This window comes from Pezoporus wallicus, unplaced genomic scaffold (assembly GCF_028554395.1).
Source record: "Pezoporus wallicus isolate ANWC-B61680 ecotype Strahan unplaced genomic scaffold, APGP_CSIRO_Pwel_v1 contig_4901, whole genome shotgun sequence".
Lineage (NCBI taxonomy): Eukaryota > Metazoa > Chordata > Aves > Psittaciformes > Psittacidae > Pezoporus > Pezoporus wallicus.
In genome coordinates, this window is record NW_026640354.1 from 5,230,752 (window position 1) to 5,243,980 (window position 13,229).

General features: G+C 38.4%; 1 protein-coding gene across 1 annotated transcript in view; it reads left to right on the forward strand.

Moving 5' to 3' along the window:
* Positions 1-13,229, forward strand: part of EYS (eyes shut homolog) — a gene marked incomplete at its 3' end in the record, with an annotated part of 771,151 nt that overhangs the window by 315,244 nt on the left and 442,678 nt on the right. The window contains exon 22 of the mRNA XM_057418821.1: positions 8,180-8,439. Coding sequence (XP_057274804.1) covers positions 8,180-8,439 — 260 coding nt within the window. The remainder of the gene's footprint in view (positions 1-8,179; positions 8,440-13,229) is intronic.

Here is a 13,229-nt window from a genome sequence, read left to right on the forward strand (position 1 = left end):
AGAAAAACCATCCTAAAAAATAAGAAAAGGGACAAGTATTATAAGGCTGAAGGAATTTAATTGAAAGGGAATGAAAACTACCTAAGCCCTTGAAAGCTTTTCTCTATGCATCGAACACACAAAAAAACACACTTATCTTTACTTATATTAGCAGAAAAATAATCTTTATCTTTCCAGAAATGTACCTTCTGAATCCTTTTTCTTTAGTGGGGTCAATATCCACTTCTGTTTTCAGCCTTAAGAAATATTTCCAGCTTTCTTCTTAATTTCTATGAGAAATTAATGCAAAATTTTCACTCATAGACTACCTTTTTAGTAAAAGAATATAGCTGCCTCTGAAATATCAGGGATTCATAGCATGTCAGATTGGGAAAAATAGCATAGTTTAAAAAAAAAAACAAAACAACCCATTGAATTGGATTTTCAAATTTGACTTAATTACTTAGATTGTTAAATAATAATATTTTCAAATTTGAGGAAAGTGGCTTAGTCTAGATATTTCTCTGCATATCTGACAGAGAAATTCATAAGCCTACCTTCTCGGTTTCCTTTATAGCCAAGGAAGACAAGTAAATCGATAGATTCCTTCCAGAAGGATTCATTCAGCTCATCTGAGATCTGAACTAAGTAGCTTACTTCACTGAAAAAACAGCATCTTCAGAGTGGCTTAACTTGTAATGTACAAACTTTCAGTTGTCAGAATTGCACGGTCGGTTCCTAACTAGTGTGCTCTGCAATGTTTCTGAAGGCCAGACCCCTCAGTTATCTAGAGGAAATGGAGCATACTCCAGGGTGAGTTTTAGTTCAGAATGTGATTAGATTTTTGAAGTAAAGGGTACATCCTAGATGTACCCAATTGCTTGGCTTGCAGTGTTGAATGATCATACACACACAAACTGGAATGAAACTAATGTTGTGGTTTAAACCCAGCTGGCAACTAAGTACGACACAGCTGTTCACTCAGCTGCCCCCTTTCTTTCTTGCCAGGCAGGATGGGGAGGAGAACCTAAAGAATGTAAAACCCACAGGTTGAGATAAGAACAGTTTAATAACTAAAATAAAGTAAAATATAGCGGTAATAGAAAGAATACCAGCAATAGGAAACAACAAGAGAGGAAATAAAAGCTCAGAAAATACAAATGATGCACAATACAATTGCTCACCATTCACTGACCAATACCCAGCCTGACCCGAGCAGTGATAGGTCCCTTCTAGGTAACTCCCCCCAGTTGATGATATAATGGGCATGACATGCTGTGGTATGGAATACCCCTTTGGCTAGTTTGGATCAGGTATTCTGCCTCTGCTTCCTCCCAGCTTCCCATGCCCATCCTCACTGGCAGAGGATGAGAGACTGAAAAGTCCTTGATCAGGGTAAGTGCTACTGAGCAACAGCTAAAACACTGGTGTACTATCAGCATTGTTCTCAGGCTAAAGCAAAAACACAGCACTGCACCAGCTACTGGGGAGAAAAATAACTTTATCCCAGATGAAACCAGGACACTAAATTAGAGGATACCCTTTGAGTATATCATTGTGTTAAAATTTTCACAGGGCCAGGCATTCCTACAACGGTTAGGTGGACCTTGGGGATTGGTTGTACACCTGCACTGAACTGTATGGTTCAGTTCAGGAGCCTGAAGTAGAAAGCACTGGTGTAGAAAAGATATTTCTGTTATTCACATTAACCAAAGGTTTCCTGGTACACGTCAGAGAAGGGCAATGAATGAGTAAGTTTATAACACAGCATTTTTATTTCAGGATTTATCTGGTCCTGCCTTCTTAACCACAGCAATAAAAGAAGTAACAATTTTAGTCTTTGCCATTACTATCCTTTATGGCTTTGCCTCAGTCATTTAAAAGGTCTATCCCATTGCTAGTGTTTATAAAAATTACTATATATGTCCCAAGTTAAAAGTATGCAAAAAAAAGAAAGAGCAGAATAAAAACTAATACTACTTTTGCCATGCGGAACAGATTGAGCAATTAGTTTCATCCTATGTCTTGGGCATTTCACTGTCACAGCGCACCTCTCTTGAGCTTCCAGCTGCAGCCTAGCTGTGGCCCCCAGTCCGAAAACACAAAGGGCTATGATTTGTCAAGCAGTGACTGCAGGCAGGGGGGTTACCCCCTCCTAGAGGGGTCACTTCCAGAGCTGAAGGTGGAGCACGGGCCCTGTCAGCAGTCTCTGGCCCCAGCACAAGGCTTAAGCTAGCGAGGCTAAGCTGCTGCACTGCCAGGTCAGCCCACAGCTGGCGGCCTTGTTGCAGCAGTGTCAAAGTCATAAAATCACAGAATCACAGAAACAAATCATCATGTGTTACTGATCTCCATTTGAGCATTGAGACATTATCTATAAACTCTGGACACAGCCATCCAGCCAGTTACTTACCTATCTAATAGTCCATCCATCAGACCTGTATCCCTCCAGTTTTGCAGCAAGTGTTCTGTGCAACCATATCAAAGGCTTTACAGAAGTAAAGATAGATCGTAGCTCTTCACTTGTCTGCTAATGCAGTCACTCCATGGGTGCTGGATTAGTCAGGCATGATTTGCCCGTGATGAAGCCATGTTGGCTGTCTCTGATCACCTCCTTACCTTCCATATGTTTCCACGTAACTTGCAGGAAGATCTGTTCTATGATCTTCTCAGTCATGATGATGAGATGAGGAGAGACATGGGTGGAAATCTGAGAAAAATCTAGTAGTGACATATGAGAGCGGAGAACTAGTAGCACCAGAACAGCATCAGAGATAAACTCATCATACAACTTTTGAAGGTGAAAGATGGTGAAGTATGTAAGATGGGTCAGAGAGCTGCTTGAGGAACAAAGAGGGCTTTAAGCTTTTCAGAGAGCAAAGGTTTTGTGGGAGGAAAGAGGAGAGAGAAAAATGAATATTTGAAGCCTCTATGGTGACTGGAAGTGTATGTCTTTAGAGCTTTGTGATATGTGTTGGTGCTCTAAATTTAAAGCTGTGCATGTATTGAAAGCAAGCTCTCATTTTACTGCTTCAGATGGTCCAATAACCTCTAGCTTACCAGAAATGAATTTGTTACCGAGCACTGTGTTTTTTCAGGCTGTTAGCTGATTTGATTGAATGCACTAGACAACATACACTCTTACTGTAGAATGGACCATTGTTGCATGTATTATATAGCTAATAGGCTAACCTACACTTCATTGAACATCTTGAAATTTCTCATCAAGATCCTGTCAAATAATGAGGCAGGTGAATGATGGTCACAGTGTATCTGAGGGTTCAGTTTAGGATTCCTGTTGCTTTGACTAAAACACTATGGAAAAAAAAAACAACAGTTCTGCTGCATCTTGAATCTTACTGTTTTGTTTTTTTTTTTTTTCTGTAGGAACACCTGTATCTGTGGCAAAAGCAAGCTCCTTGACTGATATTTTCTGAAAAATTGGTGCAAAATACAAATATAGACTGAAAAGACCAGTTTATTTTTTGCTTTTCTGCTGTAAGATGTCTGAAGGCCAAAAAGGGCTCCTTCTGAAATTTGTTCTGTGCTGGTATAATCATCTGCGTTACTGCTTTTGTCAAGCTTTGGCTTTTTTCCAGGTGTCCTAGCTGAACTAAGTAGAAAGAAAATAACTTTAGAACTCTTAAAATTCAGAGTGGATTCCCGTTCTGGTTGGCATCCTGAAATAAAATGGCTTAGGCTCAGGGCAGCTCTTGCTAATGTGTCTAAATAACTGATGGAAATGAGTGAAAAAGGTGGAGGCAGACTCTTCTCAGTGGTATCCACTGACAGGACCAGGGGCAGTGGACAAAAGCTGAAATACATTAAAGTCGACTTTAAGATAAGAAAATACTTTTTTTTTTCTTTTTTTAGTGTGAGGGAGGTCAGGAGCAGAAATAAGCTGCCCAGAGAGTTTGTGGAGTCTCCATATGTGGAGATACTTGAAGTATCAAAGACACAAGCCTGAGAAACCTCTAGCTGACCTTGTTTTGACCAGGGGGGACTAGGTAGGCCTCAAGGACTTGACCAGGGGGGACTAGGTAAACCTCAAGGTTTCACTTCAATGTGAGAAATAAAAAGGGAATTTTCAAGCAGGTGAGAAACAAATAACTCATGCAGAGATAGATAAGCTTACAACGTTAATACTAGTTTTTCTGAGTATCATTCATGACTATAACTTTTAATTTTAGACTTTAATATTTAAACAGGAAGTAAAATGCAAATCCATGCATATACTTTACATTGTATATTTTCATTACTTTCTGCTTTTGTTCGTTGGAACATAATATTTATGAAAGCTGACCTGTATGTGTGTTGAGCGTTCAAAAAAAGTTTATATGTCTAAATGATTTAGGAATAAACACAAAGTTACATATAAAACATCTGCTATATTTAGATTTTTGTCTTTAGAAGGTATATGAAAACTTTAATGGTATTTTGCTACCACTATTAGATCTTTTTATCTGAGTTTGCAAGTTGATAAAAGAACAGCAAAGACTGTATTACATATATTATGTGGTCTCATGAAAGTGTAGATGACTTTTTTTTTCTAATGTAGTGAGTAAACTGGTCATTTTGAAAAAGACTGTTTGGATTTTTGCCTTTTGATCAGATAATCTACAAGAATATCAACTGTAGTAAATTAATCGATAATCCACAGTTAAAAAACCCTGCTGTATATTCTTTTAATACTCCTAACACCTCCCTGCCTTGTTTAAATAACAGTTGTCATTAAGGCAAAATGTTGTCTTGACTCTTAAAACTGGGCCTTGCGATAGACATTTCTATGTATTTTTTCACATTCAATGAGAGCACCAACAACTTCTTGATAATACAGAGTAAAATAAAATGTTATTAATTGTGTCAGCTGGTAGCTGTCATGAAGCTGGCTAGTACAGATAAACTTCTGTGTTTCAGTGATCTCCATCTGACCTAATGCTCCCTGTGGCCACATAGAATAGTTTTGATAACTTGAAGGCAGTTATGAAATTCATTAGGGAAAAGAAAGGAATAGAATGTGTTTTATGTTTACTCTTTTGCACCTCAGTTACACCTGTAACAGTTAGAACACTTAAGAACCAAACCCCATTCTTCTAATATGCAGTGAAAGGCTCTCCATATAATGAGCTTTCCAAGCTACAGATGGAGCATAGACAAAGCACCACATGGTTTACTTTTAGTAATTTCTTCAGAACTTCATAAATATATTCAAGAAAAAAATAAGCATCCTTAAAACAATTAACACCTAAAATACTCGTTCTGCTCTATTGGAACAGACTATTCTACTATGTCCAGTGTCGGTGATTCAGAAATCCTTAATTTATAATAGAGGCTCATACTGTTATAGGCTTACTAAAAAGAAAACGAAACAAAGTGCTGAGTAGTGTATCCACTCTTACTCAGTGTTGTTCAGTGGTATTGCTTCTAGATACCGAATTGATACTACCAAGTAGCAAAAGCAGACATGTTTGTTGTGCATAAACACAGAGAAACAAACATATTTGTTTGTAACCATATTTCCAAAAATGTGATTTGGGGTGCTGTAACTGGTAAATGACTCCTGAAAAGTGATTTTTGTCATAGTTTCTTTAAGAATCCTGAATGCCTTTTGGTAGTTAAAACTATTTTTCTGTCCATGAAAAACATACAGTAACATAATTTTTGACTCCTTATTGCTAAAATACTCAGGACTTCCAAATGATAAAGTTTCTTTGTAATACTGCTTTCAAACAGAACATTAGAAAGTCCAGAGAAAACACTGTGTTTTTAAGTGAACCAAGTGTGGCAAGTCCCAGAGGGACCTTGACACACTTGTAAGGTCGGCTAATGCCAGCCTTATGAAGTTTAACAATGCCAAGCGCAAGGTCCTACACCTGGGTCAGAGCAACCCCAGGCACAGCTACAGGTTGGGCAGAGAGGAGATTCAGAGCAGCCCTGTGGAGAAGGACCTGGGGGTGTTGGTTGATGAGAAAATGAACATGACCCGGCAGTGTGCGCTCGCAGCCCAGAAAGCCAACCGTATACTGGGCTGCATCAAAAGGAGCGTGACCAGCAGGTCAAAGGAGGTGATCCTGCCCCTCTACTCTGCTCTCATGAGACCTCACCTGGAGTATTGTGTGCAGTTCTGGTGTCCTCAACATAAAAAGGACATGGAACTGTTGGGACAAGTCCAGAGAAGGTCCATGAGGATGATCAGGGGACTGGAGCACCTCCTGTATGAAGACAGGCTGAGAAAGTTGGGGCTGTTCAGCCTGGAGAAGAGAAGGCTGTGTGGAGACCTCCTAGAAGCCTTCCAGTACCGGAAGGGGGCCTATAAAAGGATGCTGGGGAGGAACTCTTCATTAGGGACTGTAGTGATAGGACAAGGGGTAACGGGTTAAAACTTAAACAGGGGAAGTTTAGATTGGATATAAGGAGGAAATTCTTTCCTGTTAGGGTGGTGAGGCACTGGAATGGGTTGCCCAGGGAGGCTGTGAATGCTCCATCCCTGGCAGTGTTCAAGGCCAGGTTGGACAGAGCCTTGGGTGACATAGTTTAGTGTGAGGTGTCCCTGCCCATGGCAGGGAGGGTGGAACTAGATGGTCTTAAGGTCCTTTCCAACCCTAACTGTTCTATGATTCTATGATTGTATAAGTAATAAGCATGCCTTACAGAGCTATCTGATTGATTCTCCACTGAATGACCTGTGTATTATTTAAGAACAATTCCTTTTATCAAATTAAAACTATGAAGCATTATTTGAATGGTTTAATGCCTAAAATCAGTATCAATCAAAACAGACAAGAGCTGGTGTAATCAATCTTTTGTATTATCTGTTGTCCTGGAAAATAGTTGCAAATGTCTGTTGAAATTCATTCTGTCTTCAAAGAAAGTAACAGGCACATACATCTTTTAAAGCACATAGAACCTTCTTTTACTGCAGCTACACTCTGCAAACATTGAAAACATTACCAAATTGTTACCTTTGAATTTTTAGAATCTTATAATCATATTAATGTTCTAAATAAAATCAGATACTGTCATGGTTTAAACCCAGTCAGGCAGCTCACTCACTCACTCCCCACCTTCTTTCTCTCCTCCTACTCCTGGGCAGATGGAGAGGAGAATCAAAAAGAATGCAACTCCTACGGGTTGAGATAAGAACAGTTTAGTAACTAAGGTATAACACAAATCACTACTGCTACCACCAATTATAATAATGATAAGGGAAATAACAAGGGAAGAGAATACAACACCTCACCACCCACTGACTGATAACTCTCCCCAGCCCACCAGACTGAGCACCAACCGATACCTCGTCCAGCCCCGCAGTCCTAGCCCTTCCAGGTAACGCCCAATTCCATCCTGGGCATGATGTGCTGTGGTATGGAATACCTCTTTGGTCAGTTTGGGTCAGGTGACCTGTCTCTGCTTTCTCCCGGCTTCCCCTCCTCCCTGGCAGAGCATGAAGCTCACAAAGTCCTTGGCCAGATCAAAACATCATTGTTATCAGCTCTGTTCCCAGGCAGAAAGTCAAAACACAGTGCTGCACCAGCTACTAAGAATCAGAAAAATGACTGCTACTGCTGAACCCAGGACAGATATCTATCTAATTCATGGAGATAAGATTCTTTGTAATCAGATATGATGTAGATTTTGGTCCAAGTTTTCTTCTGTGTTGTCAGTAACAGGTATTCACAAAAGCATACGAATAAGAAGAAGGACATAATGAAAAGGGGATTCTTTTATCATTTATAGTGCCTTTGACCTCCTACATTCTTTCTTAAAAGTGTACTGAATGATACCTGGTTCATTTAATCCCAAACACTGAAGTACTTAGTAGTTTTACACATGAGAAGATGCCTTTCCAATACTAAAGCTTAAGGGAATTTGCATTCCACATTTGATAATTTGTGGTGGCGTTTCATCTTACAGAAGATTCACAGATGATTCTGTCAGCATTAACTAAACTAGGTGGTTCTCCAAGTGGATAAAACCTGTGATTTAGAATAAGTAATTTTACTTTTGCACCAGTAAATTATGGAAGAACCTGGATGTGACTTTTATTCACGGTGCAGTCTAGAAAAAGCTATGCACAGAAAAAGAATATTGTTTGTTTGTTTTTTTTTCTTATTTTTTTAATAGTTCAATTAGCTCCAAGTACTTTAAGTTGCTGATTTCCATTTTGCCACCATGTCATCTCTTTTTTTTTTCTTTTCAGGTGCACATGTACAACAGGATGGACAGGGCCAGACTGCAGCGAAGATATAAATGAATGTGATTCTGAACCATGCTTGAATGGAGCCACCTGTTATGAATCTGTTAAGCAGGGTCAGTTTGTATGCATTTGTCCTCCATTTTATACTGGTAACTTCTGCCATCAGCGCTTCAGTCCCTGTGAGCTGCCTTACAATCCATGCATAAACAATTCAACCTGCTTGGCACAAGCCAATGGAAATCCAGTGTGCATTTGCAAAACAGGTAAGAGCTGGTGTAGTTACTCTTTTCAGTTGTCTGTTGTTCTGCAGAAAAATTGCAATGATTTGAATTTAATGCTGTCTTTAGGGAAAGAGACCATGTATTACCTATCAAAGCAAATCAAACCTTCATTAATTGCAGCAGGCTTATCAGTTATGGTAAAAGACTTAAGATAGATGTCAGTTTGCCTACTATCAATTTCTCATATTACAGTACTTATTAAATCTATGTCTGTTTAGATACCAGCATTCAGAATTATTATGTCTGTGTAAATTGTTACAACATATAGACATGCCTCTAGCCAGCAGACCTGACATACAAAATTGACAGAATAGAAAGGCAGAAATAGACAAAATATATGCAAATTCTCAAGAGTAAAAAAAATTATACATGTTGGAAATGGTTCCTTTTCCTGCTGAGCTGTCAGGAATGCCTGGCATATCAAGGGAGTAATCTTCTGCCTAATGGGCAGAGCGGATTGCTCTCCGTATGCACAACAAGCTAAGTCACAACAGGTACTGACAGATTTCCTGGGCCATGGCTTAAAAGACATGATCTCTCCCTAGATGTACAAGAACTGTGCATAGTTCATATATACAAGTTCTTTTCCATCAAGCAAGAGTTTAATTGTGCAGAACATCACTATGCAATTCTGCAAAGGATTTGAAGAATACACTAACAAATGAAAACTGCAGTGAAAATGTAAGAAGTGAAAGTACAATTACTGAATCTGCAATTTAGGCAGAATTTTGAAGTCCTCACTTTTATATCTATAAATGGTAGGGGTGTCCTGGGGACGAAGGACAGTAAATATGTTAACTGTGTTAACTGCAGTATTATACCACAATAGTATTACTTTTTGTTTACTGAGCTTCAAAGATACAGAGATAATACATACAAGTCAGTAATGCTTATAGCTCAGGTTTTTTACTATTACGGTAAAGGTTACCACAAGTTGCTGAGTTAAAAAAATGGTCTCTGGGGAGGTATGCACGTTGCTTAATGAAGCCACTTGGAGAAAAGCTGCTTTTTAAAAACACCTAATACAATATAGTGATTTTGAAACATTTTACAGAAATGATCTGTAGAGAGACATGTACTTAAGTCTTTTCTCAACATTCTTATGAAAAGTCTTCTTTTCAAAACATTTTTGTGCACAGTATCAAGAATCCAAAAAACTTGCAGTCAAGATTCTCAGAGAAATTTAGTGGAATCTTCAAGTATTCTTGAAGCTTGCAGCTAGGAATCTTCAGGCAACTAGCAGGCGAGTTATGTGAACCAGTAACATGCACTGCTAACAAATCTTGTAAAGTGGAAAATACTTCAGTATTGCAAAGGTGTAAAAGGCATAATTCATGAAATGAGTTAATCATTCATGCTAGGAAAAATAGAGCCACTTATTCAGGACTCTTCTCAAAAAAAGGAGAGGCAGTAAAATACAGAAATTTAATTGAAAGCGATTTATTGAAATTATTTCTACAGTTGTCTTTTTTTTCTTTCATTCTCCTATTTTTATCTGCCATGTGCCTCCCTTTTTCTCCCAGTAAACCTGCCACAATTACAGATCTGATTACAAACAGCAGTCACACTGACAGAGATAGATTACTCCAAGATACCAGACTTGGTAACAAATGGCATGTGGTTAAATAACTTGCCAGTAGTTACCAGTCCAGTTATTAGAAGGTATGGGTCTGATTTAGCAAGAGTCACAAAAAGTAGCTGTGCTTACCATATTCGAAAGATTATCTTTACAAAACCATATGTGAGGTGGGTAAAATAGGGCCACAAATCATACTACTGACTGTGGTACATATTTAGAAGAAAAAGAGAATATCCACTGACTACAGGGAGCTGGGATTGGAATGCCATACTAGGGCAGAGAGGACAAAAACTGATGGAGTACAAATTGGGCACAATCAAACTTCTTGTAAGATGCTAGCCTAGGACAGAATTATTACGGAAAATTGATAGGGAGCTCATGAAGTCATGATTAGTAGTAGTATAAAGAAAAGATACACATCTTTGTTTTTCTGTGTATGTTAGGGAGTTACAGTTGTGTGGTTTTGCATTGAAGATTTTTAAAATCCAATAAATAGTATAAATGTAAAACTTCCTTTTGAGGTGTCTACCCTAGCTGTAAAAGTTTGCTTCCTTCAAGGAGACAGATTATAACATTCGTAATGCAAAACTTGGCTGTCATATGGTAGACTATGGAGCAGTGTTAAACTGTAAGTTTAAGTTAGGTTGTCCACACAATTAGGTTGTGATCTCTACAATTGTATGCTGGTATATTCATGGTTGCAAGAATGTTGTAGGGGAGCCTATTATTGCAAAAATTCAGGAATCACTGCAGTAGAGCACATTTGCCAAGAGGTTTACAGAAAATATCTGTTCTCATCTACTTTGCCAGTGACTGATAAGCAAGGGTTTGATCAAGGCAATAGGAAGGAGATGTCTTTTATGCCGTTATGCATATACCCAGCACTGAATCCTGCTATTAGTTTCTCCTGAAATGCTGCATAAAAAATTCAAATGAAACAAAAGAGGAAAAGACAACTTAGGGCAAATAGTAGAAAATTTTATGGCTTAATTTATCAACAAGTTTTTCTGTTCTTGAATAATTCAATTCTTGAAATTAATAATAGAAATGAAAATTTAGTGTGACAGAAGAGAAGGTTAGGAAACGTGAGCAAAGCTATAGTATACGAATCATGTTTAAATAGTTGGAGATGAGCATGAGCAACTAACTGTTCATAAATTCCCTGGGAGATCTATAGGCAAAAGATCAGAAGAGCAATTCAACTGCACACATAAGAGAACTAGAGGGTTAATTAAAGTAGTGGATGGACACTAGACTGTGATGTTCTACATAATTCCAAGCACAAAAGTGTTAGTTTCATAAAGGCAACCAAAAAAGAAGACAGGACAGTTTGGTAAAAATAGTGCAGCTTTCTTAGAACAGTTGTTTTCCAAGAAAGAACACATTACTGAAAAAGATATATTCAAAATGAAGGAAAACTCTTGCAAATGCAGAGTGCGTGCTCTGAGTTCAGCAGTAGAAGTCATTTTTCTCCTTCTTAGTAACTGGTGCAGTGCTGTGTTTTTGACTTTCAGCCTGGGAACAGCACTGATAACACCAATGTTTTTAGTTGTTGCTAAGTAGTGTTAGTCTGACCAAGGACTTTGTGAGTCTCATGCTCTGCCAGGGAGGAGGGGAAGCCAGGAGGAAGCAGGGACAGGACACCTGACCCAAACTAGCCAAAGAAGTATTCTATACCACAGCATGTCATGCCCAGTATGTAAACTGGGGCAGTTACCCGGAAGGGCTAGATCGCTGCTGGTGTTGGGCTGGGTATCGGTTGGCAGGTGGTGAGTGGTTGTATTCTCTTCCCTTGTTATTTCCCTTATCATTATTATTATTGGTGGCAGCAGTAGTGGTTTGTGTCACACCTTAGTTACTGGACTGTTCTTTTCTTGACCCATGGGAGTTACATAATTTTGATTCTCCTTCCCATCCCTCCTTGAGCGGGGGGGAGGAAAGAAAGGGGGAGTAAGTGAGCAGCTGCATGGTTCTGGATTGCCGGCTGGGCTTAAACCATGACAGTGCAAGATCAGATCTCTGGCTAAGAATGTTGAACAGCAGGCCTACAAAATGATGAAATGGGAGACATAAGGATAGACCTGAGGGAATTCATTTCACCCAAAAGCAGAGGTACAAAGTCAAGTAGTTTGTGCTAAATGTTTATGTCACTCTGCTGACTCTATAGGCAGCTTAGGAAAATTTGTTCAAATTTGTAATCTTTTTTGTGCTCATTTTGTCTTTAAAGTTATAAAGCTAGTAAGTGAGAAGATGAAAAACGTACTTATGCAAGAGGAATTGCGTGGGTCATGATATTACAACCACCAGTTTTAGGGTGTAGAGAGTAATTTCTCTACATGTCATGTTCCAGGGAAAGATTACAATGAGATCTAAGGCAAATACCATGCTGTCTCTAAGAAGAAACAATAGCTAGAGTTTGCACTAGAATTAGCCACCTTTTTTTTTTTTTTTTTTTAGCCTCCTAAATACTCTTTCTAAAAGAAAGACTTTATGGCTCCTTTCTTGATGCATCAGGGTAATTTCTGAAATCTTTGTTTTAAACAGCTCTTTTCAGGACATTCTCACCCCATTTATTGGGTTACTGTCAGTAATTCTTTCCTGTGACAACTTTTTTAAAGCCCTTTTTCCCAGCATGCTAATGATAATTTTTTTTTTTGGTCTATAGCATTTTACAGCTGGAAGTTTGAAATGAGATATAATATTTTTCAGCCCATGTCTCAAATAAGATTAACTGAAAGTTATCATAATGTACAAATTTAATAATATCAAGCAGAACTAGTAAGTAGATGCTAAAGAACAGAATTTTGACATTGTCAGATTTCTGAGACAGAGCCATTTTCTTTCAGAAATATATGCAAATAATTCACAAAGGGAAACAATATTTTTACCGTATTTAGCATTTCATGCACCTTTGGTTTTGGTATGTGCACTTACCTGTGTTACACTGAATAACCTGAATACTTATACTAATGTTTATGGAGCTATTGTGATATCCCTGCTGCTTGTAAACATCGGTTGATAAATGGAGATAAATACAATCAATTATACTGTGATGATGAAAACAATAGAGAGCTTATGGAGAAAGAGTCCCATTAGTCCTCTGTGTTACCTGCATAGGTAAATTCTGTGATATTTCTCTGCAGTGCAATAAGGAGATGAAAATGACCATAACTGTAACACCAGATATGTATCT